Source organism: Pongo abelii, chromosome 12, assembly GCF_028885655.2.
Source record: "Pongo abelii isolate AG06213 chromosome 12, NHGRI_mPonAbe1-v2.0_pri, whole genome shotgun sequence".
Taxonomy (NCBI): Eukaryota; Metazoa; Chordata; class Mammalia; order Primates; family Hominidae; genus Pongo; species Pongo abelii.
In genome coordinates this window covers 40,848,610-40,875,913 of record NC_071997.2, presented here as the reverse complement: position 1 = coordinate 40,875,913, position 27,304 = coordinate 40,848,610, and the positions used below count along the sequence as shown (strand labels likewise).

The 27,304-nt window shown below is 39.8% G+C and overlaps 1 protein-coding gene across 2 annotated transcripts in view; it reads right to left on the bottom strand.

The window, feature by feature from the left end:
* The window catches only part of ACOXL (acyl-CoA oxidase like), a 390,431-nt gene that overhangs the window by 185,363 nt on the left and 177,764 nt on the right, over window positions 1-27,304 (bottom strand). For both annotated transcript variants that reach the window (XM_024242376.3, XM_054547921.2), the window contains exon 11: window positions 3,257-3,410. In XM_024242376.3, coding sequence (XP_024098144.2) covers window positions 3,257-3,410 — 154 coding nt within the window. The remainder of the gene's footprint in view (window positions 1-3,256; window positions 3,411-27,304) is intronic.

The window sequence follows — 27,304 nt, the reverse complement described above, 5'->3', positions numbered from 1 at the left end:
TCCAGCCTGGGTGACACAGCAAGACTCCGTCTCAAAAAAAAAAAAAATCCCTAAAATATGTGGTTCAGAGAGCTTCCAGGTTGGTGAACACATCCTTGTGCCAAGCAGGGCGGTGCACACCAACTCCAGAGGGACAGAAGCTCCTGTGCTCAGAGCCCTTCTGGACCTCAGCTGATGTATCTCTTTATCTGGCTGTTTATCTGTATCCTTAATTATTTCCAGTAAACATTTAAGTGTTTCTCTGAGTACTGTGAGCTGTTATAGCAAATTATTGAACCTTAGGAGAGGGTCATGGGAACTCCTGACTTATAGACAGGTTAGGCAAAAGTGTGGGTAGATCAGGAACCATGACTCACACCTGTAATCCCAGCACTTTGGGAGGGTGTGATGGGAGGATGACTTGAGGCCAGGAGTTGGAAACCAGCCTGGGCAACATAGTGAGATCCCCATCTCAACAAAAAATAAATTAGCCAGTGTAGTGGTATGCGCCTGTAGTCCTAGTTACTTGGGAAGCTGAGGAAGGGAGGACTGCTTGAGCCCAGGAGTTCAAGGCTACAGTGAGCTGTGATTGTGTCACTACACTTCAGCTTGGGTGACAGTGAGACCCTGTCTCAATAATAATAATAATAACAGTGCGGGTAACCCAGAGAACCACTATTTGTGACTAGCATCCAAAGTTGGGGGAAGACTTATGGAACTGAGGCCTTAATCTGTGGAGTCTGCATGCACTCCAGGTAGTCGTTGTTAGAATAAATTAAATTGTAGAGCAGGGTTCCCCAATCCCCAGGCCACGGACCAGTACCAGACCATGGCCTATTAGGAACCGGGCCACACAGCAAGACGTAAGTGGTGGGAGCAAGTATTACTGCCTGAGCTCCACCTCCTGTCAGTTCAGCAGCATCATTAGATTCTCATAGGAGTGTGACCCTATTGGGAACTGCACATGTGAGAGATCTGCATACTCCTTATGAGAATCGAAAGCCTGAGGATCTGAGGCAGAACAGTTTCACCCCGAAAACATCTCCCCTACCCCGCACCCCTCACCCCCAAAACCATCCGTGGAAAAATTGTCTTCCATGAAACCAGTCCCTGGTGCCAAAAAGGTTGGAGGCCACTGTTGTAGAGCACCCCGTTAGTGTCCACAATTAGGGGACTGGTTGTTACGGAAAAGCCACACATCTGGTGTCAGAATTATTGTGAGCAGAGGACACAGCATTTGCCTTTTAGGGCCCTCTGCCCCAGGTTGCTCAGGAGCTACTGGGCGCAGAGTTCTGTGAGGCAGTGTGCCCGGGGGGCTGGCATTCCAGCATGGACTGCGTCTTCTCTAACAGGGTGGGCTTATTTCCGCACTGCTGGGTGGTCCTCGGCAGCACAGGTGAACATGACAGGCTGGATGACTGGAGAGCGGGCGAGGGCGGTTGTTCCGGGTGGCACTGCCAGGGCTCAGCATTGACCCTGGGGAAATACGGCCTCCCAGAACAAGCACTGAGGCCAGGACGAAGGGATGAGGGTTAGGATGACAAGAGGGGTGCAGGAGGGTGTCTGTGCAGGGAGGCTATGAAGGCCTGGGGGTAAGAGACCCCTGGGCCTGCCTGCCTGCCTGTGAACTGCGAGAAAGGGAATGAGCCACGGGAGCCCAGAGGACGAGGAGCCTGCAAGGGGTTCTGAGCAAGCCCTCAGGCTGAGTCACCTGTCAAGGCCACAGTGTCTGAGCTCAGGGCCCCCAGCAGTGCCCCAACACCCCACTGTGTGGGCTGCCCCTGCCTGAGGGGCCACTTCAGGTCATACCCCCCACCTGCTGACCTAACCTTCTTACTCTACCCCCGAATCCCTGGGCTGTGTTCCCAGCTGCTCCCAGCCTGCTGATTGAAGGGACAGCCACCTCCTGGAGATGCAGTAGAAACCAGCCCCCTGGCAGGGCCCTCCTTAGCTAAGGAGAGTCACATCATGCCATTGCCCCAGCTGCCTTGGAGGACCTCAGCTCCTGGACAGCTGCACCCTAGGCCAGCTATTATTTTATTCTCCATTCCCTTTCTTTTCCATGTGGACCCCACACAACATCCCCATACGAATGAAGCAGACATGCCCCATCCCCCACCATCATCAGGGACACATCTTCACTTAGCCACCTAAAAGAAATGATCATGCTGGCTTTCAGGTGGACAAACACCATGGATCACATGGGAGAGGCCCTCAGGCTGTGCCCACAGCTCTGTCTCTTATGAAGGCTCAGCCCCTCTTCACCGGTGCCCCTCTGTGCAGTCCATTAGCCCCACACGGATGGCAAAGAATTGGCTTTCCAGAAACTCATCCTTTCCCTTTTATTTTCTACAGCTGCCCTTGACTTGCCCTTGACCCATTCTCTTCTGAAGCTAAAACTCTTCATCTTCCCCTTCATGTTCAGAGGTGCTGTTCATAAGCAAATATTTGATGAAGTTCAGCATTAAATTCAGACCAAAGACCAACAGGGGCTCCCTCCTTCTATTCTCCTCTGGGGGTGTGGTCTGGAGTTCTAGTAGTGGCCACATCTGGCTTGCATTCGAATGAAGTGCACAGCTGATCCTGCAGTCCTGCCGTGCCACTGCGTCACAGGTCCACAGCCTCATGCTGCGTGTCCTGCCCTCAGACACCCAACTTGGTTCACTTTGTCATGGGCTCTGGACCCCCGCATGGGTGCGGAGACCTGCAGAGTCCTGCAGGGCTTCTGTTCTCACAGCTGCACACAGATCCAGCTGCTCTCATAGTCCCCCTCAACTCCCTCAAATATTCATATTGGGATTTCTCACACCTTGTGCTTCTCACCGCACAATCCAGTCTGAGACTGGGGCTGGAGACACCCAGGAAGTCTCTGAATGCTCTGCCTCCTGTGTCCTCACCAGGGATGAGGGAAACCCTTGGAGTCATTTCCTGTGTTCTCCCCAAGGGATTAAAACACTGGAGCAGAGCTTTGATCATCTGAACCTTCAGTGGCCCTTTCCCATACTGTCCACTACTACCTTTGCCCCACCAAGTTTCATGATATTTATTGTGTGCCTCCATGGGCCAGGCATTTTACAAACATGTATTCTATCAGTCCTGGCAGCATCATATGAGGGAGACACAAAAGACTATGAGGCTGGTAAGGAAAGAACCCAGAGTCATGGGCAGTTGGGATTTCTATTAGACTCCGAAGCATATTCTCTGCCCGCCCCACAGTGCTCCCCCAGTGTGGGTTGTATTGTGGGGACCCACAGGGGCTGCAGGCCTTGGGGCTCACCATGCCTCCAGTGCACTCGCGGCAGTCCTGCAGGCAGCAGATGTTCTCCCAGGTGCTGTAGGCCTTCAGCCCCGCCACCAGAGCCTGCAGCGAGCGACTGTTGACCAGCTCCTTTCCCTGGAAGACATCCTCATCCAGGAGGGCCCCAGCATACCTGCAGGACAAAGCAGAGACGTGTGATGGAAGTGGCGGTGCACCCAGCGCATGTGTGAAGGAGCATTATCTGTGAAGTGCTGTAACGCTATTTGAGGAAAGAATATGATGTCAATGATGCAGATTTTAAACTGTAGATAGTCACTAAAAAATAACAGTGGCATAGTTAAAACGCTACCAGTGGAAACCTAAAAATTATTCAATTAGTCAACGAAACACAAGAGCAGAGGAAAAAGGGAACAAATAACATATGGGACAAATAGAGAAAAAGTTGCAGGATAATATTCTAAAACTCTATGTTTATTGATAGTTACATTAGGTGCAAATGGTTTAAACAGTACTATTTAATTTGGAGATTGTCAGACATGACTTTAAAAAAATCAATATTCAACTAGATGCTTTAAACAAGAAACCCACTCAAAATACAAAGACTAATAGGTCAAAAGAAAAATAACAAAAAAATTTATACCTGCAAACACTAACCAGAGGAATAGCAGATGCTTGTTGGCATCTGACGTAGACCAAGATTAAACCTGCTCCTCCAAAGTCTACCAAAGTCTTCATGGGTCTGTCAAAACTGTCACCCTGCACCATGACCATACCCACAACCATGAGTCTCCACCACATCGTTCTCCCATTAGAAAACCTCTCCTTTGCTTTCTGTCCAAGTTTACTTTTCTTCCAATCCATTCACAGGCCTCACTGCTCACGCTGACATCTGTCTAGGTACCCCTTGACCCAGCACAAAGTGGGCCCTACGCTCAACTCTCCTCTTATTTTAGTCTACACACATAGGATCAAGTTCCAAATTATTTTCTTTTATCCACACACAAAAAAAGTTTCACATGCCTCTTGTATTTGTGACTTTTTAATTCCACTTCCCTTGGAAATTCTGCACCTTACAACGATGCAGTATACCTCAATTCTACTCCCCCATCCACTTTGCTACTGTTGAGATTTTATATATAAAGATATGTATACATATTGTGTATAAAATATAGATACAGATCTCCTGCAGGTGTGATAAACCTCATGGCTATTTTTGCTTTAAACAACTTATCTTCTTCCCTAATCAACAATATTGAGAAATAATATATTTACAATGATGCATTCATTCAAAGTGCACCACTTGAAGAATTTTGACAACCGTACACACCCATGAGAGTAGCATCACAATCAAGCTACAGAACAAAATGCCTCATGTCTTTTTGCAGTCCATTCCTTTCTTTACTCCCACCCCAAGGCAACCACTGAACTGTTCTTTGACACTATAGATGAGATGTATTTTAAGTAAATGGAATTGCAGAGTATGTGTTGTCTTGCTTCTTTCAATCAGCATGCTGTTTTGAAATGCATCCACATTACAATATGTATTTGTAGTTGTTCCTTTTTATTGCTAGTAGTACTCTAATCTATGTAATGCACTCACCACATTCGTTTATGCATTCACTTGTTGATGAACATTTTGGTTGTTTCCAGTTTGGGACTATTGCAAATAAAACTGTTATGAAAATTCATGTACAATTCTTAGAGAAAATACATGTCTTCATTTCTCTTGAGTAAGTATATTGAAGTGAAATGGCTCAGTCATATGGTAGACGCATTTCAGACTTTTTAAGAAGCTGTCAAATAATTTTCCAAAGTGGTTATGCAATTTTACATTCCTACCAGCGGTGCATAATAATTATAGTTGTTCTACATTCCTGCCAAAAATTGGTCTTTACAGTCTTTTTAATGTTAGTCATTCTAGTGTATATGTAATGGTATCTCCTTATGGTTTGAATTTGCATCTGTAAAATGGAGATATAATTTCCTATTTCATAGAGTTGTTGGGAAAACTGAGGCTCAACTGAGGTAAACATACCTAAGTCAAGGTCCCTCATGTGTGAGGGCAGAGCTAGGATTTAAACCCAGGGCTCTCTATTCCTAAATAGCATGCTCTTTTCATTATAGATAATGTTCCTGTCAGTGCCCTGAGGAAGTTTGTGGCATTTTCATCTATGCTATATTATCATCAACCATGCTCCGGGCTGTGACTATAATACAATGACTCTCAGAGAATCTCAGAAATGGGCATTTAAAAAAATGTATACATGATTCCCCATTGATCACTCCAATCACACACACCCCCATCTCTCCCCATTCCCCAGGGGTGGAAATAGGTGGGAAATAAGAAATAAATAGTCTTTAAGAAAAGAATTGTGAGAGGCCCCAGCCAAACTTCCACTGCCAGGTGGAGAGGTGCACCAGTGGCTCTTACTCTTTGTTGTACTCTTATATTTGTTTAACCAAGGAGTCTGAGAAGTCTTCCACGTTCAGTGTGTTTCAGAGTACAGGAGGAGCATGTCTTAAGAAAATCTGATATAAGAAACTCATGGTGGCCCAAAAGATAAAGTAGGAAATAGGGATTCTTGAGGCAAAATTATTTCTCATTTCCAAACATGTTTATTTAATAGGTGACGTCTCGAGAAATGCAAGGTATTTGTTTATGGGTTACATCCAATCAAAGAACAGATTAAACAAACTGTTAGAACTGTATTAGTCTGTTTTCACACTGCTGATAAAGACATACCTGATATTGGGTAATTTATAAAGCAAAGAGGTTTAATGGACTCACAGTTTCACACAGCTGGGGAGGCCTCACAATCATGGTGGAAGGCAAAAGGTACGTTTTACATGATGGCCGGCAAGAGAGAGAATGAAAGCCAAGTGAAAGGGGAAACCCCTTGTAAAACAATCAGATTTCATAAGACTTATTCACCACCATGAGAAGAGTATACGGGAAACTGCCCCCATGATTCAATTAGCCCCCACTGAGTCCTTCCCACAACACATGGAATTATGGGAGCTACAATTCAAGATGTGATTTGGGTGGGCACACAGCCAAATCATATCATTCCACACCTGGCCCTTCCCAAATCTCAGGTCCTCACATTTCAAAACCAATCATCCCTTCCCAACAGTCCCCCAAAGTCTTAAGTCATTTCAGCATTAACTCAAAAGTTTACAGTCCAAAGTCTTATCTGAGACAAAGCAAGTCAAAGCAAGTCCCTCCTGCCTATGAGCCTGTAAAATCAAAAGCAAGTTAGTTACTTCCTAGATACAATGGTGGTACAGGCATTGGGTAAATACAGCTGTTCCAAATGAGAGAAATTGGCCAAAACAAAGGGGCTACAGGCCCCCTGTAAGTTTAAAATCCAGTGAGGTGGTCAAATCTTAAAGCTCCAAAATGATCTCCTTTGATTCTTTGTCTCACATCCAGGTCACAGTGATGCAAGAGGTGGGTTCCCATGGTCTTGGGCAGCTCTGCTCCTCTGGCTTTGCAGGGTACAGCCGCCCACCCCAGCTGCTTTCACAAGCTGGCAGTGAGTGCAGCTTTTCCAGGTGCATGGTGCAAGCTGTCAGTGGATCTACCATTATGGGGTCTGGAGGACACAGCTCTACTAGGCAGTACCCCAATGGGGACTCTGTGTAGGGGCTTCAACCCCACATTTCTCTTCTACACTACCCTAGCAAAGGTTCTCCATGAGGGCCCCACCCCTGCAGCACACTTATGCCTGGACATCCAGGCATTTCCATACATCCTCTGAAATCTAGGCAGAGGTTTCCAAACCTCAATTCTTGACTTCTGTGCACCTGCAGGCTCAACACCACATGGAAGCTGCCAAGACTTGGGGCTTGCATCCTCTAAAGCCATGGCTCCAGCTGTACCATGGCCCCTTTTAGCCATCGCTAAAGCAGCTGGGATGCAGGACACAAAGTCCCTAGGCTGCACACAGCAGGAAGACCCTGGGCCTGGCCCATGAAACCATTTCTTCCTCCTAGGCCTCCCGGCTTGTGATGGGAGGGGCTGCTGCAAAGGTCTCTGACATGCTCTGGAGACATTTTACCCATTGTCTTGGGGATTAGCATTTGGTTCCTCACTACTTACGCAAATTTCTGCAGCAGGCTTGAATTTCTCCTCAGAAAATGGTTTTTTCTTTTCTGTCACATCTTCATGCTGCAAATTTTCTGAGCATTTATATTCTGTTTCCCTTTTAAAAACAGAATGCTTTTAACAGCACCCAAGTCATCTCTTGAATGCCTTGCTGCTTAGAAATTTCTTGTGCCAGATACCCTAAATCATCTCCCTCAAGTTCAAAGTTCCATACATCTCTAGGGCCAGGGCAAAATGCCACCAGTTTCTTTGCTAAAACATAGGAAGAGTCACCCTTACACCAGTTCCCAACAAATTCTTCATCTCCATCTGAGTCCACCTCAGCCTGGATTTCATTGTCCATATCATTATCACCATTTTGGTCAAAGCCATTTAAGAAGTCTCTAGGAAGTTCCAAACTTTTCCTCATTTTCCTTTCTTCTTCTGAGCCCTCCAAACTGTTCCAACCTCTGCCTATTACCCAGTTCCAAAGTCGCTGGATATGTTTACAGCAGCACAACACTCTACTGGGACCAATTTACTCTATTAGTCCATTTTCACACTGCTGATAAAGACATACCCAAGACTAGGTAATTTATAAAGAAAAACAGGTTTAATGTACTCACACTGCCATGTGGCTGGGGAGGCCTCAAAATCATGGCAGAGGGTGAAAAGCATGTCTTACATGGTGGCAGGCAAGAAGACAATGGGAGACAAGTGAAAGGGGTTTCCCCTTATAAAGCCGTCAGATTTCACGAGACTTATTCACTACGATGAGAACAGTATGGAGGAAATCGGCCCCATGATTCAATTATCTCCCACTGGGTCCCTCCCACAATACGTGGGAATTATGGGAGCTACAGTTCAAGATGAGATTTGGGTGGGGACACAGCCAAACAATATCAAGAACCCACCACCATGGTAAGATTCATGAGAAATAACACAATATATCTAAAACCATAAAGTCAATGAGATAGCAATATTCTATTTATAAAAGTTTATTTTATATAAAAAGACCAAACAAGACTTTTTGGCAATAAGCTATTAGAATCATATTTTTAAAAATCTAGTGCACAAATGGCAGGGATGAGTAACGTCTAAGGTGCTTAACTATCCCGAACTTCATTTTTTAACAAAGAGAAGACTTGGTGAATTTCTGCAAACTGTGAAGGGTTATTACACTCATTCATTTATTCAACAAATATTCATAAAGTCTAACTTTGTGCAAGGCATCATTTCAGGTGCTGTTGTAACATCAATCAAAAAACAAAAAGAGAAAAATCTCTGTCCTGTTGATTTGTCTTGAGACATTAAATGAGTTACTACACATGAAATCTTAAGACAGTGCCTGGTAAATGGCAAGCATTTGAATATGTGTTAGCTATTTTCTTAATTTTACCCTTACAGGTATTGGGTAAATGGAGATTGTCCAAGAGAACAAGTGAATCCAGTTGAAAGACAGCAGCAGGAACAGTGCTGTGGCCCCTCCTTGCCTGAGATGCATCCTGGACTGCTTGAACTGCCCATTTGGCCTGGAATAAAGAGGAGAGGCAGACCCTAAAATACCCACTTTGGCTGGTGGACTGCAAATATTGATTTTTTTAAATTGTTAATCATTCTCTAAGCTATGAAATTCATCCCTGTAGCAAATCCCACTAGATGATTCCAAAGGGAGATATCAGCTCCCAACTTCCTTGGCTAGCTACCTCATGGACCCTTCAGAAATGTATGTTTCAAAGATGATCACGTGATTTAAAGGCAATGCTCCAAGCAATCCCACAGCCAGGTGTGATGTAGTTACACAAGGAAATTTCATTTCGTAGGTGAATTCATCTGTGCAGAGAGCCAGACGCTACTAGATGTGATGATGCCAAATTAAGGATTCACAACTTCTGTGCTCACAGAATTTACAATCACAAACCAAAAGTAACAGTGCAATGACAAGACGGGCCCAGGCTGCTGCTCCAGGAAGTTTATATGGGGGCTCCTTATTCCAGAAGGGGCTCTGGGAGAGTGTCTTAGAGAAGTTGGCAGCCTCAACTGGGTCTCAAAGGATAAGCATTAACTTATCAGGTGAGGGAAGCAAGAGTGTGAGGGGAAAGATGTCTGTAAGAAACACCACAGCAGGAGCATAGGATGGGTGTGGAGGCCTCAGTAGAGGACAGAGAGGTGGGGATGGGGTGGAAGTGGGAAGGCCCAGCAGGTGGAAGGCACCCCACGGCCACATGTGGGAGCTTGAGTTTGACCCATGATTTGGTTTGGCTCAGTGTCCCCACCCAAATCTCATCTTGAATTGAACTGTAATCCCCATGTGTTGGGGGAGGGGCCTGGCGAGAGGTGATTGAATCATGGAGGTGAACTTCCCCCTTGCTGTTTTTGTGATAGTGAGTGAGTTCTCATGATATGTGGTTGGTTGAAAGTGTGTGGCACTTCCCCCTTCGCTCCTTCTCTCTCCTGCTGCCATGTGAAAAAGCTGCTTGCTTCCCCTTTGCCTTCCACCATGATTGTAAGTTTCCTGAGGCCTCCTAGTCATGCTTCCTATTAGGCCTGTGGAACTATGAGTCAATTAAACCTCTTTTCTTCATAAATTACCCAATCTCAGGTAGTTCTTTGTGGCAGTGAAAGAACAAACTAATATAACCCAGTACAGAAGATGCTGGAAGGCCCCAGGAGGGCGGCAGCTGGCAAGTAGGAATTTAGATTTCATTTCAGATAGGGGGCTGGTGATTCCTGGAGAGCGGATTTGAAGAGGGCCAGGCTGAATGGGGAGGGAGTGTGCAACCAGGGATGGTCGGGGAGAGATGACAGGGAAGGAAGGCTTTGAGTAATTTCAATGTAGGAGGAAAGATCATCACAATGTGGTAATTGGTGGGATGGGGGATAGAAAGTTTGAGGGTCCTGGGGGGGATGGCAATAGCAACTAACATTTATTGGGCATTTATTATCCTCCAGACCCTAATCTAAGCATGTTCAAATATTCACTCCTTCAATTCTTCTAATAACCCTCTAAGTCAGGTATTATTATTCCTATTTTATAGATGGGGAAACTGAGGCACAGCATGTCAGCAGCCTTCTCAATGTTATACAATTAGCAAGTGGCAAGATCAGGATTAGGACCCCAAAAGTAGGGTCACAGAGGGCCTGTTCCTTGCTGCCACACTGGAGCATGTATGATATGCCGGGCCCTGTCTTAAGCCCATTTCATGTGTTAATTCATTTAATCCCTTGATAACCCAAAGTAGGTACAGAAATACCTCATTTAATTGCATTTTGCAGATATTGCACTTTTTAAAAACTATTATTATTGTATCTGTTATGGTGATCTGTCATCAGTGATCTTTGATGTCACTATTGTAATTGTTTTGGGGCATCACAAACTGCACCCACATAAGACAGTGAACTTAATTGGTAAATGTGTGTGTTCTGACTGCTCCACTGACCTGCCACTCTCCCATCTCTCCCTCTCCTCAGGCCTCTCTATTCCCTGAGACACAACTATGTTGAAATTAGGCCAGTAACCCTACAGTGGCCTCTGAGTGTTCAAGTGAAAGGAAGAGTCGTATGTCTTTCTAGATCAAAAGCTAGAAATGCTTTAAAAAAAAACAAAGGTAGAAGTAATTAAGCCTAGTGAGGAAGGCATGTTGAAAACTGAGAAAGGCTGAAGTCTGGCCTCTTGTGTCAAAGAGTTAGCCAAGTTGTGAATGCAAAGGAAAAGTTCTTGAAGGAAATTAAAAGTGCTACTCCAGTGAACACACAAATGATAAATGATAAGAAAGCAGAACAGACTTTTGCTGATATGCAGAAAGTTTTAGTGGTCTGGATGGAAGATCAAACCAATCACAACATTCCATTAAGCCAAAGCCTAATCCAGAACAAGGTCATAACTCTCTTCAATTCTACAAAGGCTGAGAGAAGTGAAGAAGCTACAGAAGAAAAGTTTGAGGCTAAATTGGTTCTTCATTTTTAAAGAAAGACACCATCTCTATAGCATAAAAGTGCAAGGTGAAGCAGCAAGTGCTGATGTAGAAGCTATAGCTTAAGTAGCAAGTTATCCAGAAGATCTAGCTAAAATCAGTGATTATGGTGGCTACACTCAACAACATATTTTCAGCATAAGTGAAACAGCCTTGGTTCCATCTAGGACTTTCATCAGTACGTACTTCAAAACTTCAAAGAACAGAGAGAATCTCTTGTTAGGAGCTATGCAGCTAGTGGCTTTAAGTTGAAGCCAATGGTCATTTACTATTTTAAAAATCCTAAGGCCATTAAGAATTATGCTGAATCTACTCTGCCTGTGCTCTAGAAATGAAACAACAGCACCTGGTTGATAGCACATCTGTTTACAGTATAGTTTACTGAATATTTTAAGCCTGTTGTTGAAACCTAATGCTCAGAAATAAGAATTCCTTTCAAAATGTTACTGCTCATTGACAATGCACCTGGTCACTTAGGAGCTCTGAGGGAGATGTACAAGGAGATACATGTCATTTTCATGCCTGCTAACACAATCACCATTCTCCAGTCCCTGGATCAAGCAGTAATTTTGACTTTCAAATCTTATTATTTATTAAATACATTTCATAAGGCTATGGCTGTCATAGATAGTGATTCCTCTTATGGACCTGGGTAAATTGAAAATCTTCCTCACCATTCTAAGGGCCATTAAGAACATTTGTGATTCATGGGAGGAGGTCAAAATACCAACATTAGCAGGAGTTTGGAAGAAGTTGATGTTCCAACCCTCATTGATGACTTTGAGGGGTTCAAGACTTCAGTGGAGAAAGTCACTGCAGATATGGTGGAAACAGCAAGAGAACAAGAATGAGAAGTGGAGCCTGAAGATGTGACTGAATTGCTGCAACCTCATAATAAAACTTTCACAGATAAGGATTGCTTCTCATGAATGAGCAAAGAAAGTGGTTTCCTGAGATAGAATCTACTCCTGGTGAAAATGCTGTGAACTTTGTTGAAATAACAAGGAAGGATTTAAAATATCAAGTAAACTTAGTTGATAAGGCAGCAGCAAGGTTCGAAAGGATTGACTCCAATTTTGGAAAAAAATCCTGCTGTGGGTAAAATGCTACCAAATGGCATCAGATGCTACAGAAAAATGTTTCATGAAAGGAAGAGTCAATTGTTGCGGCAACCTTCATTGTTATCTTAAGGCATTGTCACAGCCACCCCAACCTTCAGCAATTACCAACCTGATCAGTCAGCAGCCATCAACATCAAGTCAAGACCCACCACCAGCAAAAAGATCAACTTGCTGAAGGCTTAGATGCTCATTAGCATTTTTTAGCATAAAGTATTTTTAACAAAGGTATGTATACTTGTTAGACATAATGCTGTTGCACACTTAATAGGCTGTAATACAGTGTAAATATAACTTTTATATACACTGGGAAACAAAAAAATTATGACTCATGTTATTGCAATATTCACTTTATTGCAGTGGTCTAGAATCAAACCTGCAATGTCTCTGAGGTATATCTGTACTGACATTCATGCTCTGTTTCTCTTTTTTTCTTTTTTCTTTTTTTTTTTTTTTGAGATGGAGTCTTACTCTTGTCACCCAGGCTAGATGACAATGGCGCGTTCTCGGCTCACTGCAACCTCTGACTCCTGAGTTCAAGCAATTCTCCTGCCTCAGCCTCCTGAGTAGCTGGGATTACAGGCCACCACCACCATGCCCAGCTAATTTTTTTGTATGTTTAGTAGGGACGGGGTTTCACCATTTTGGCCAGGCTGGTCTCGAACTCCTGGCCTCAAGTGATCTGCTCATCTTGGCCTCCCAAAGTGCTGAGATTAGAGGCATGAGCCACCGCACCAGGCCTCATGCTCTGTTTCTAATAAGGGAATGCACATCCAGAAAATTTAAGTAATTGCTCATAAGGATGGTAAGTGGAGAGACTGGGATTTGAACTCAGAATAGTCTGGAAACTGTCCATTTCCTGCTCACCTAACTCCAGACCTGTACACCTAAAGATGTATACTCTCCTTGCACTTGAGTGGGATCAAATGCATTGAATAAACACCTAACCAGTCAAACCTCCACTTACCCAGACCCTGAACCTTGAAACCAACTGACTGGCAGCCTACATTCATGGAAAGTTAGGAGATGGGCCCTATAACCAAGATTTGACACCCTTAGCAGAGAAAAAAAAAGAAAAAGAAAAAGGAAAGATGTGTGTTGCGGGGAGGTAGTTAGCATAAAATTTTGTCATGTTTCAACAAATTTTATGAAGCTATTTCCTTACAAGTTGGAGAAGAGGTAGCAGGGACAGTAAACTAGGAACAAACTAGAAAACCAGAATATTGTCACAGAATGTGCCAACTTTTTCCTGGGCTTGTGTTAAAATAAAGGCAGTCTCTTTCCCCTAATTGGGACACTGCCTTCCTGGGGATTCCTATGACCAGATTTTCCATGGGTCAACCCCCTACTGTGATGGGGGGGAGACAGGGAATGAAACGAGCAGGAGGAAAGGAAAGAAGCTGCAGAGCTACAATGGGGACAATGAGCTGGGCCAGAGACCATGGAGGGTGCAAGGAGGCCCAAGTCAAGAAAATTAGAAGGTCCTTGGGGGCAATTAGACTGACAGCTGGTGAAGGCAAGTGTCAATCTGTCCTGTTCAATGCGGCACTCATGAATGGCACATGGTAAGGGCTCTGGGGTTCTTTTTTATCAATTACTGAATTTCTATTGATCACCTTTTGTTTCTTTCCTTGAGCTAGACTGTGACATTTGTCTATGTCTCTGATACAGGTACCTGGAGACTGTCTAACTAAGATCAAGAGAAACTTTAATTTTCATTAACAGTGTAACACAGCACTTATAAAATCAAGCTTAAATCAAGCCAAAATATAAAAAGAGCTGAAGAAAAAGGAAACATGTTGATACATGTAACACTTTTATCATAAATATATGACAAACAGATACATATTTATAAATGTAGAATAGATAGCAGCTTTTTCTTATGTAGTCTAATAACTTCTGTGTCCCAAATTTGCAAACAGTTGACTGGGAAGCAAACGTATGCATAGTCTTGCCTCTGTAACAGTTACAAGTCCCACTGGGGAAAACTGAAAGAAAAAAAAAACTGTTTTCCTTTGGCATGCATATGAAAAATTTTCCGGTTTCATCATCAAGTTATTTTGATCCAACTTAAACTTTCATGATCATATAACACTGTTGCCTGTTTTCTATTTGTGAAATTTCCAGGTCACGCTAGGAAGCTACCTGCATGTGTACGCACCAAAACAACAACCAAAAAAAAACTTTCAAAATACTTGTGGAAAAAACGGATAAAACTGAAAGAAGAAATAAACAAATTCATGAGTATAGTTGGAAATGCCAACCCCCTTCTTGCAGTCACTGATAAAACAAGTAAGCAGAAAACCAATAATGATATATATGATCTGCAGATAACAATTAGCCAACTTGACCTAATTGACATTTATAACACTCTCCTCCCAATCACAACAAAATACACATCCTTTTTAAGTGTACACAGAACACTATTTTTACTGAGCCATAAATTTCAAAGAATAAAATTCATACAAAGGATGTTATTGGACCATGACAGCAGTTATAAATAATTCGGGGGCAGAAAGGGAAGGCTTAAGGAGAAATTTAACCTATTTTTAACTAAATGAAAATGCAACATATCAAAATGAGAAAGATGCAGCTAAAGCAATGCTTAAAGAGAAATTTTAGTGTGAATTTATTACATTAGGCAAGAAGCAATGTCTCAAAGCAGTAATCTAACCTTTCACCTTAAGAGAGCAGGGTGGATGGCCGGGCGCGGTGGCTCACGCCTGTAATCCCAGCACTTTGGGAGGCCGAGGCGGGCGGATCACGAGGTCAGGAGATCAAGACCATCCTGGCTAAAATGGTGAAACCCCATCTCTACTAAAAGTACAAAAAGTTGGCCGGGCGTGGTGGTGGGCACCTGTAGTCCCAGCTACTCGAGAGGCTGAGGCAGGAGAATGGCATGAACCCGGGAGGTGGAGCTTGCAGCGAGCCGAGATGGTGCCACTGCACTCCAGCCTGGGCAACAGTGTAAGACTCTGTCTCAAAAAAAAAAAAAAAAAGACGGGGGTGGATATATAGAGACACACAGACAGAGAGAGAGAGAGCAAGAGAGAGCAACTTAAAGCAAGCAGAAGGAAAGAAATAAAGATTAGAGCAGATAGCAATGAAATTTAAATTAAAAATAGAGAAAATCAATCACATAAAATATGGAAAAAGCAACAAAATTGATAGGCCTCTATCCAAACTGATGTGAGAGAGACAAAACAGTGCGGATAAGGAAAGCGAACACAAAACATCAGGAAGGAAAGGGGAGAAATCGCACTGATCCCACAGACATTAAAAAGAAAAGAGAATGCTACAACCAACACTACCGCCATAAATTTGACAAATTAGTTAAAATAAATTTGAAAAGCACTCAAAAAATTAGGTAATCTGAAAAGCCCTATATTTATTAAAATCTACCCAACAAAAGCTCCTAGAACTAAAGTCAATAGTATTCCTACATATTAGAAATAAACAACTGTACCTTCAAAAAGGTAAAATGCTTAGGTATCAACATAATAAAATATGAGTAGGGTTTGTATGTTGGAAATTTCAAAACAGAACTCAAAGAAGACCTAAATAAATGAAAAGATATACAGGGTTCATGTATTGAAAGACTCAATATTAATAGGCAGACTATTCCCAATCTGATTTCTAAGTCAATACTATCCCAAGAAAAACATCAGCTATCTTTTTTGTAGATATTAACAAGATGACATGTAAGCAAAGGCCAAAAAAAGAATAGCCAAAACAATTCTCAAAAAAGAACAACATTAGAGAGCTGACACTACCCAATTTCAAGACAAATCAAAATTTAAAGCCGTTGAACCAAACAAAAATTTAAAACTATTGCTCTTATTAAGGCACTCTTAAGAGAATTTAAAAAAAGTGACAAACTTGGAGAAAACATTTGTAAATAAAAATGTGATGCAAAAAGTCTATTTAGAACCTATAAAGAACTCTTGCACTCAACAATAAGAAAACAAACAACTCAACTGAAAAATTGATAAAAGACCTGAACAGACACTTCACTAAAGAAGATACACAGATGGCAAATAAGTACATGAAAAGACACTAAACATTGTTAGTTATTAGTGTAATAAAAATGTAAAACTACAAACTATTAGAGACAACTATCAGAAAGACAGAAAACAAATAAAAATCAAAACAAAATCTGACAATAACAATGGCTGGCAAGGATGCAGGACAACTGCACCCTTATACATCACTGATGAAAACACAAAATGATACAACCACTTTGGAAAACACGTTAGCAATTTCTTATAAAGTTAAACATACACTTAACACTTGACCTACCAGTCCTACTTACAGGTATTTGTCCTAGTCAATCAAATATTCTTATATTCACACAAAAACTTGTTGAGAATAGTTTTTAGTAGTTATTTACAATTGTAAAAACTAGGAACAACCTACATGTTCCTCACCAGTTAAATGGATACACAGCCTGTGGTACATCTATACGATGGAATACTACTCAGCAATAAAAAATAGGAAAATATTGACTCACACAATGACATGGATGAATCTGAAATTCATTTTGTTAAGTGAAAGAAGGTAGGTCCAAAAGGCTACATATTTTACAATTCTGTGTGTATGACATTCTAGAAAAGGAAAAACTATAGGTATAAAATACAGGTTTCTGGGGGGTAAGACTGTGGGAAGGAGTTAACTATAAAGAGACAGCACAAGGGAATTTGGGGGGAGGTGGAACAATTTTGTTTGATACTGAAGGGGTAGACAATTTTGTTTGATACTGAAGTGGTAGACAATTTTGTTTGATACTGAAGTGGAACAACTCTATGTCTTTGTCAAAACCTATAGAACCATACAACACAAAGTGTGGTTTTGTTTTTACTATTATAGTTTAAGTTCTGGGGTACATATGCAGAATATGCAGGTTTGTTACACAAATATACATGTGCCAGGGTGTTTTGCTGCACCCATCAACCCGTCATCTACATTAGGTATTTCTCTTAATGCTATCCCTCCCCTTGCCCCCCCACCCCCTAACAGGCCCCGGTGTGTGATGTTCCCCTCCCTGTGTCCATGTGTTCTCATTGTTCAGCTCCCACTTATGAGTGAGAACATGTGGTGTTTGGTTTTCTGTTCCTGTGTTAGTTTGCTGAGAATGATGGTTTCCAGCTTCAACCACGTTCCTGCAAAGGACAAGAGCTCATCCCTTTTTATGGCTGCATAGCAGTCTGTGGTGTATATGTGTCACATTCCCTTTATCTAGTCTATCATTGATGGGCATTTGGATAGCTTCCAAGTCTTTGCTATTGTGAACATACCATAACAAACACACCTGTGCATGTGTCTTTATAGTAGAATGATTTATAATCCTGTGGGTATATACCCAGTAATAGGATTGCTGGGTCAAATGGTATTTCTGGTTCTAGATCCTTGAGGAATTGCCACACTGTCTTCCCCAATGGTTGAACTAATTTATACTCCCACAAACAGTGTAAAAGCATTCCTATTTCTCCACATCCCCTCCAGCATCTGTTGTTTTCTGACTTTTTAATCATCACCATTCTAACTGGTGTCAGATGGTATCTCATTGTGGTTTTGATTTGCATCTTTCTAATGACCAGTGATAATGAGGTTTTTTTTCATATGTTTGTTGGCTGCATAAATGTCTTCTTTTGAGAAGTGTCTGTTCATATCCTTCACCCACTTTTTGATGTGGTTGTTTTTTTCTTCTAAATTTGTTTAAGTTCTTTGTAGATTCTGCATATTAGCCCTTTGTCAGATGGATAGAATGCAAAAATTGTCTCTCATTCTACAGGTTGCCTGTTCACTCTGATGATAGTTTCTTTTGCTGTGCAGAAGCTCTTTAATTTAATTAGATCCCATTTGTCAATTTTGGCTTTTATTGCCATTGCTTTTGGTGTTTTAGTCATGAAGTCTTTGCCCATGCCTATGTCCTGAATGGTATTGCCTAGGTTGTCTTCTAGGGTTTTGATGGTTTTAGGTCTTATGTTTAAGTCTTTAATCCATCTTGAGTTAATTTTTGTATAAGGTGTAAGGAAGGGGTCCAGTTTCAGTTTTCTGTATATAGCTAGCCAGTTTTCCCAACACCATTTATTAAACAGGGAATCCTTTTCCTACTGCTTGTTTTTGTCAGGTTTGTCAAAGATCAGATGATTGTAGATGTGTGGTGTTATTTCTGAGGCCTCTGTTCTGTTCTATTGGTCTATATATTTGTTTTGGTACCAGTACCATGCTATTTTGGTTACTGTAGCCTTGTAGTATAGTTTGAAGTCAGGTAGCATGATGCCTCCAGCTTTGTTCTTTTCGCTTAGGATTGTCTTTGCTATGCGGACTCTTTTTTGGTTCCACATGAAATTTAAAGTAGTTTCTTTCTAATTCTGTGAAGAAAGTCAATAGTAGCTTGATAGGGATAGCATTGAATCTATAAACTACTTTGGGCAGTATGACCATTTTCACAACAAATTGATTCTTCCTATACATAAGCATGGAATGTTTTTTCCATTTGATTGTGTCCTCTCTTATTTCCTTGAGCAGCAGTTTGTAGTTCTCCTTGAAGAGGTCCTTCACATCCCTTGTAAGTTGGATTCCTAGGTATTTTTTTCTCTTTGTAGCAATTTTGAATAGGAGTTCACTCATGATTTGGTTCTCTGCTTGTCTATTATTGGTGTACAGGAATGCTTGTGATTTTTGCACACTGATTTTGTATCCTGAGACTTTGCTGAAGTTGCTTATTCGCTTAAGGAGATTTTGGGCTGAGACGATGAGGTTTTCTAAATATACAATCATGTCATCTGCAAACAGAGAGAATTTGACTTCCTCTCTTCCTCTTTGAACACCCTTTATTTCTTTCTCTTGCCTGATGGCCCTGGCCAGAACTTCCAATACTATGTTGAATAGGAGTGGTGAAAGAGGGCATCCTTGTCTTGTGCTGGTTTTCAAAGGGAATGCTTCCAGTTTTTGCCCATTCAGTATGATATTGGCTGTGGGTTTATCATAGATAGCTCTTATTATTTTGATATATGTTCCACTGATACCTAGTTTATTGAGAGTATTTATTTAGCATGTAGGGGTGTTTAATTTTGTCAAAGGTCTTTTCTGCATCTATTGAGATAATCGTGGTTTTTGTCATTGGTTCGGTTTATGTGATGGATTATGTTTATTGATTTATGTTGAACCAGCCTTGCATCCCACAGATGAAGCCAAATTGATTGTGGTGGATAAGCTTTTTGATGTGCTGCTGGATTCGGTTTGCCAGTACTTTATCGAGGATTTTTCCATCAATGTTCATCAGGGATATTGGCCTCGAATTTTCTTTATTTGTTGTGTCTCTGCTAGGTTTTGATATCAGGATGATGATGGCCTCATAAAATGAGTTAGGGAGGATTTCCTCTTTTTCTATTTTTTGGAATAGCTTTAGAAGGAATGGTACCAGCTCCTCTTTCTACCTCTGGTAGAATTTGGCTGTGAATCTGTCTGGTCCTGGGTTTTTTTGGTTGCTAGGCTATTAATTACTGCCTCAATTTCAGAATTTGTTATTGGTCTACTCAGGGATTCGACTTCTTCCTGGTTTAGACTTGGGAGGGTGTATGTGTCCAGGAATTTATCCATTTCTTCTAGATTTTCTAGTTTACTTGTGTAGAGGTGTTTATAGTATTCTCAGATGGTAGTTTCTATTTCTGTGGGATCAGTGGTGATATCCCCTTTATCATTTTTTACTGCGTCTATTTGATTCTTCTCTTTTCTTCTTTATTAGTCTGGCTAGCTGTCTATCTATTTTGTTAATTTTTTCAAAAAACCAGCTCCTGGATTCACTGATTTTTTTAAGGGTTTTTCGTGTCTGTATCTCCTTCAGTTCTGTTCCGATCTTAGTTATTTCTTGCCTTCCACTAGCTTTTGAATTTGTTTGCTCTTGCTTCTCTACTTCTTTTAATTGTGATGTTAGTGTGTCGATTTTAGATCTTTCCCGCTTTCTCTTGTGAGCATTTAGTGCTATAAATTTCCCTCTAAACATTGCTATAGCTGTGTCCCAGAGATTCTGGGACATTGTGTCTTTGTTCTCATTGGTTTCAAAGAACTTATTTATTTCTACCTTAATTTTGTTATTTACCCAGTAGGTTATTTGAAAAGATTAACTAAGCTGATAAACACCCAGCAAAATTGGCTGAGAAAAAGGAAAAAAAAGAAGCCACAAAAATTGTTTTCTTTTACAAATAAAAGAAGTGACGTTGTCACAGATCTTACAGTCATTAATATTATAATAAGGAAATATTATTAACATATATAGTTTACAAATTAGCGAAGAAGTGAACAAATTTCTCAAAAAATACAGGGTAATAAAACAAGAGAAGAAATTGGCAAGACTGAAGACTCACATTTGTTAAAGAAATTAATAAAGTCATTAAAAACTTTCCAATAAAAAAACAAAAAACCCATATCCATACCATCTTAGTAAATACTATCAAGCATTTAAGGAAGAAATAAGAGCAATCTTACACAAACTCCTTAAGAAAAATAGAGAAAAGACAACTTTCCTATTTCTTTTATGAGGACAATATAACACTGATATCAAAATTTTCCAAGGAAATTTCAAGTACCAAAATTAAAAATCAATATTCCATATGAACATAGACACAAAAAATCCTTATCAAAACATTAGCCAATTAACTCTAATAATACAAAAAATATATAATATGGCCGGGTACAGTGGCTCACGCCTGTAATCCCAGCACTTTGAGAGGCCAAGGTGGGTGTATCACCTGAGGCCAGGAGTTTGAGACCAGCCTGGCCAGCATGGTGAAAACCCATCTCTACTAAAAATACAAAAAAAAATTTAGCTGGGTGTGGTTGCAGTTGCCTGTAATCCCAGTTGCTCAGGAGGCTGAAGCAGGAGAATTGCTTGAACCTGGGAGGCAGAGGTTGCAGTGAGCCGAGATTGTGCCACTGCACTCCAGCCTGGGCAACAGAGCAAGACTCCATCTCAAAAAAAAAAAAAATATATATATATATACACACACACACATATATACATATATATACATACACACACACACATATATATATACACACACATATATATATAAAAAATGCATATAACCAAAGATTTGAAAGAATGCAAATTTGGCTGAAAATTTGAAAAGTAATGTAACTCATTTCTTAATAGAATGAAGGAGAAAAATCACATGACCATCTAAATAGAGAAAGAAAAATTGTGTCAAAATTGAACATGCACGAAAAAAACACTCAGCCAACTGGGAATTGAAGGGAATTTCCTCAGTCTAATAAAGGGCATCAACAACAACAAAAATAGATAAAAAGAATGAATAAGACCTACTATTTAATAGCAAAACAGGGTGACTATAGTCAGTAATAACTTAATTGTACATTGTAAAACAACTAAAAGAGTGTCATTGGATTGTTTGTAACACAAAGGATAAATGCTTGAGGGGATGGATACTCCATTCTCTATAATGTGCTTATTTCAAATTGCATGTCTGTATTAAAACATCTCACGTACCCCGTAAATATAACACCAGCTATGTAACACCTACTATGTAACACCTACTATATACCCACAAAAATTAAAACAAACAAGAAAGACAATAACAATCTGCAGTGAACATTCATGTTAATGGTGAAGTACTGAACGCATTTTCACCTGAAGTCAAGAACAATATAGGATGTCCATCTCACCCCTGCTACTCAATATTGTACTGAAGGTTTTGTCCAGTCTAATAAGGCAAAATCAAAACAAAACAAAAATTAAAAAAAATAAATATTGGAAAAAATAAGTAAAACTCTCTTTACTCACATTTGATATATTGTGTAGGTAGAAAATTCTAAATGGTCTACAAATAAATTACTAATAAATAAATTTAGTGGCAATACAGGTCAGTACACAATGATGAGTTATATTTCTATAAAATATTAACAATTGGGAATTAAAAATCAATGCCTTTTGACTACATTTAGTGAAAAATGTGCAAGATTTCTACACTGTAAATTATAAAACATTACTTAAATAAATTGAACACCTGTATAAACAAAGAGATATACCATCTTCATTAACCTGAAAGACGCAATACTGCCCAAATTGCTTTATAGATTCAACGCAATCACAAACAAATCTAAACAGATGTGCAAAGACTCTAGAATAGCAAGACAATTTCGAGGGGAAAAAAAATACTTAGAGGACTCACATAACCTGATATCTTTTTTTCCTCCTCTCTCTTTCTCAACAGCTTTATTAGATATATTTCTCAAACCACAGCATTCATATTATTCAAGTGTACAAGTCAGTGATTTCTAGTATATTTAGGGAGTTGTGCAACCATTGCCATCTAATTTTAGAATATTTTCATCACCCAAAAGAGAAAGCCTATACCTATTAGCAATCACTCCTCATTTTCTCCTGATATAGTTTGGATGTCCCCTCCACATCTCATATTGTAATTCCCGATGTCAGAGGTGAGACATGGTGGGCGGTATTTGGGTCACGGGGGTGGATTCCTCCAGGCTTGGTGCTGTCCTCACTGTAGTGAGTTCTCACAAAATCTAATTGTTTCAAGTGCGTGGTACCTCTCCTACTCTCTCTTGCTCCTGCTTTCGCCATGTGACGTGCCTCCTCCTACTTCACCTTCTGCCATGAATAAAAGCTCCCGGAGACCTACCCAGAAGCAGAGCAGATGCCTGTGCCATGCTTGTATAGCCTGCAGAATCATGAGCCAACTAAACCTCTTTTCTTCATTAATTACCCAGCCTCAGGTATTTCTTCATAACAATGTAAGACTGGCCTAAATATACCTCCTTTACCCCTCAGTCCCTGGCAACCACTGATTTAGTTTCCATCTCTATCATTCTGACTATTCTGGAAATTTCATATCAATGGAATTATACCACATGATTTTTGTGACTAGCTCCTCTCACTTAGCATAATGTTTTCAAGGTTTATCCATGTTATAGCATGTATCAGTACTTCATTCTTTTTTATTGCCAAATAATATTCCACTTTGTGGATGTGCCATATTTTGTTTACCCATTTGTCAATCTATGGACACCTGGATTTTTTCCACATTTTCATTATTACAAAAAATGTCACTATGAACACTCAAGTGCACATTTTTGCGTGCATGTATGTTTTCATTTCTCTGGGGTATATACCTAGGAGTAGAATTGCTGAGCTATATGGCAATTTCATGTTTAATATTTTGTAGAACTGCCAAGCTGTTTCCCAAAGCAACTATACCATTTCACATTCCCACCGGCAATGTATGAGGTTTCTATTTCACTACATACTTGTCAACACTTGTTATTATCTTTTTCATTATAGCCATCCTAGTGGGTGTGAAGTTTTATCTGATTGCTGTTTTGATTTGTACTTCCTTGACAAATAATGACTTTTAGTACTTTTTCATGTGCTTATTGGTTATTTGTACATCTTCTTTGGAGAAAATTCTTTGGATCTTTGCCCATTTTTTCAATTGGATTATTTGTCATTTTATTGTTGAATTGCAAGAATTCATGTATGTTCTAGATACAAGTCCAGATGTATATACCAGATAAATAATTTGAAAATACTTTCTCCTATTCTGTGGATTGTCTTTCACTTTCTTGATGGTGACTTTTTAAGCACAAAAAATCTTTTACTTCTTATGAAGTCCAATGTATACACTTTTTTTCTTTTGTAATTGTGCTTTTGGTATTCTAAGAAACCACTGCCTAACCTACAGTTGCAAAGATTTGCTCCTGTTTTCCTCTGAGAGATTTATTGTCTTAGGTCTTAAATTTAGGCTTATGCTCCATTCTAAGTTAACTGCTGTATAGGGGTCCAACTTCATTTTTTGCATATCAATACCCAGTTGTCCTAGCACCATTTATTGAAAAGACTATTCTTTCTTTCATTGAATTGTCTTAGCATCTTTGTAAAAAACAAACTGGCCATAAATTTAGGGATGTGTTTCTGTCTCTTGATTTAATTCCATTGACCTGTGTATCTATCCAACGCCAGTACCACACTGTCTTGACTACTGCAGCTTCATATTAAGTTTTTGAATTCAGAAATGTGAGCCTTCCAACTTTGCTACTCTTTCTCAAGATTGTTGTGGCTATACTGGTTCCTTTATATTTCCATAAATTTTAGGGTCAGCTTGTCAATTTCTAAAAAGATCAGGCTTCTGGGATTTTGATAGAGATTGCTTTGTATCTATAGATTAATTTAGGGAGTATTGTCACCTTAACAACATTACATCTTCTGAACCATGAACATATATTCCATATATTCACATCTTCTTTAAATTCTTTGTTAAATTTATCCTTAAGTATTTTATTCTTTTTGATTTTTGGATTGTTCATTGCTAGTCTATAGAAATACAATTGATTTTTATTTATTGATCTAGCCGGCAGTCTTGCTGAACATGTCATTTCTAATAAATTTTTAGTGGATTCTGTAAGATTTTCTATATATGAAGGCACATCATCTGCAAATAGGGATAGCTTACTTCTCCTCTCCAGTTTACTTGACTTTTATTATTTTCCTTGCCTAACTGTCTTGACTAGAACTTCAACATGATGTTAAATAGACATGGAAAAATTAGATATCCTTGTTTTGTTCCTAATCTTAGGGAGAGAGCATTCAATCTTTCACCATTACATATGATGTTAACTGTGGGTTTTTCATAGATGACTTTTATCAGGTAAACAAAGTTTTCTTATATACCTAGTTTGTTGAGTGTTTTTATCATGAAAAGGTACTTGATTCTGTCAAATACTTTTTCTGAATCTATGGGGATGATCATGTTTTTTTCACATATTCTATTAACACAGTATAGTATGTTGTTTTTTTGATATGTTAAACCAACCTTGCATTCCTGGGATAAATCTCAATTGGTCATGGTGTATACTCCTTTTTATATGTTGCTGGATTAAGCTTACTAGCATTTTGTTAAGGGTTTTTACATCTATATTCATAAGTGATATTGCTCTATAGTTTTCTTCTAATGTCTTTGCCTTATTTTGGTATTGAGTAATACTGGCCACATGGGATAAGTTGGGAAGTGCTCCTTCCTCTTCTATGTTTTGGAAGAGTTTGTGGAGGACTGATATTAATTCTTATTTAAATGTTTGGTGGAATTCACTATTAAAGCTGTTTAGGCCTGGGCTTTTCATTGTGGAAAGTTTCAAAATTATTTACCTAATATCCTGTGATTGGTTTATTAGAATTTTCTATGTATTCTTTATTATATTTTGGTAGTTTGTTTCCTTATAGGACTTCATCCATTTCATATAGGTTTTACATTTTTTTTGCATACTATTGTTCATAGTATTCTCTTATATTCCTTTTTATTTCTGTAAGGTCAGACCTACTACCTGATTTCAAGACTTACCATTAAGCTATGGTTATAGCAATGTCTTAGAAAAGACACAGAAAGCAATAATCATAAAACAAGAAAAGGATAAATTAGACTTAAGCAGTATTAAAATTTTCTGCTCCCCCAAATAACATTATTAAGAAAATAAAAAGGCAAAATTCACACTGACCAAAAATATTTAAAATAAGTAAGAGCTTGTTTTTATTACAAATAAACTCTTATAAGTCAGTAAGAAGATAAACAAGTCAATTTAGAAAAATATGCAAGAGATTTAAACAGATCTTTCATCACAGAGAAGATATACAATGGCCAATGTGCACATGAAAAAGTGCTCAATGTCATCAGCCACCAGATAACTGTAAATTTAAACAGCAATGTGATAACATTTCATACCTACTAGTGTGAATATGATTAAGAAAGAACTGAAACAAATGTTGGTCAGGCTGAAGAACAACTGAAACTCTCACATGTTGCTTGAGGGCTTGTAAAACAGTACCACTTCTTTGAAAAACTGGCAATTTCTTATAAAGTTAAAAATACATTTACCTAATCATCCAGCAAGTCCTCTCTAGGTATTTATCCTAAGAAAAATGAAACACTTGTGCAAGAATATTCACTTTGCCTTTTTCATAGTAACTACAAACCTGGAAACAATTCAAATGTCCATCAGTAGAAGAGATTAACTGCAGTTCAGTCATTTCGTGTTACTATTCAGCAATAAAAATTAACAAACTATCCACGACATTGAGGAACATCAAGCCCTTCTGTTGAATGAAATAAATTGGACACAAAAGAATACATATGGTATGATTCCATTTACATCAAGTACAAGAACAGGCAAAACTAAGCTATTGGGAATAGAAATCAGAAAAATGTTTGTCTCCGCTGTGGTGGAGAGGTGAGGGTCAACTGCAAAGGGGCCAGAGGGAACTTTTGGGGATGACAGAAATGTTTTAAATTTGGCTTTAGTGTTCATTACACGAGAAGAGTATATGTGTGTCAAAACTCCACCAAAAACTAAAATCTATGCATTTCACTGTGTGCAAATTAAACCGCAAAAACCATTCAGAAACATTTTAGGTAAGAGATGGTGGATGCAAGTGTTTTAAATTTTCTTCCAGGTGGCATGGATGGATCTTACTATTGTTACCTGCAGCTCAGCCTGCAGGGTTCAGTGTCCTTGCACCTTGGAACACTGGCATTCCACTTGCCAGCCTCGTGTACAATAAGAACACAGGTGCACCCATCCAATCCCTCCCAGCCATGCCAGCAACACCTGGGCAATCCAGAGTCAGCAGCACACTAGATATGCCAAGGGCTCTCTGATTACCATCCTTTTATAAACCCTGGCACTAGCTTCCCCATCAGCATGTTAAATTTCAAACATAAGCCAATTCTAAATTATTCATAAATGAATGATTGGAGTTAACACTGAGAAGCAAAATTGCTTATGGAGGGAGGAAAGAACACAGAATAGGGCCCAGAGTTTGGAGTTCCACTCCCAGTTCACCACTTCAAGGCTCTGT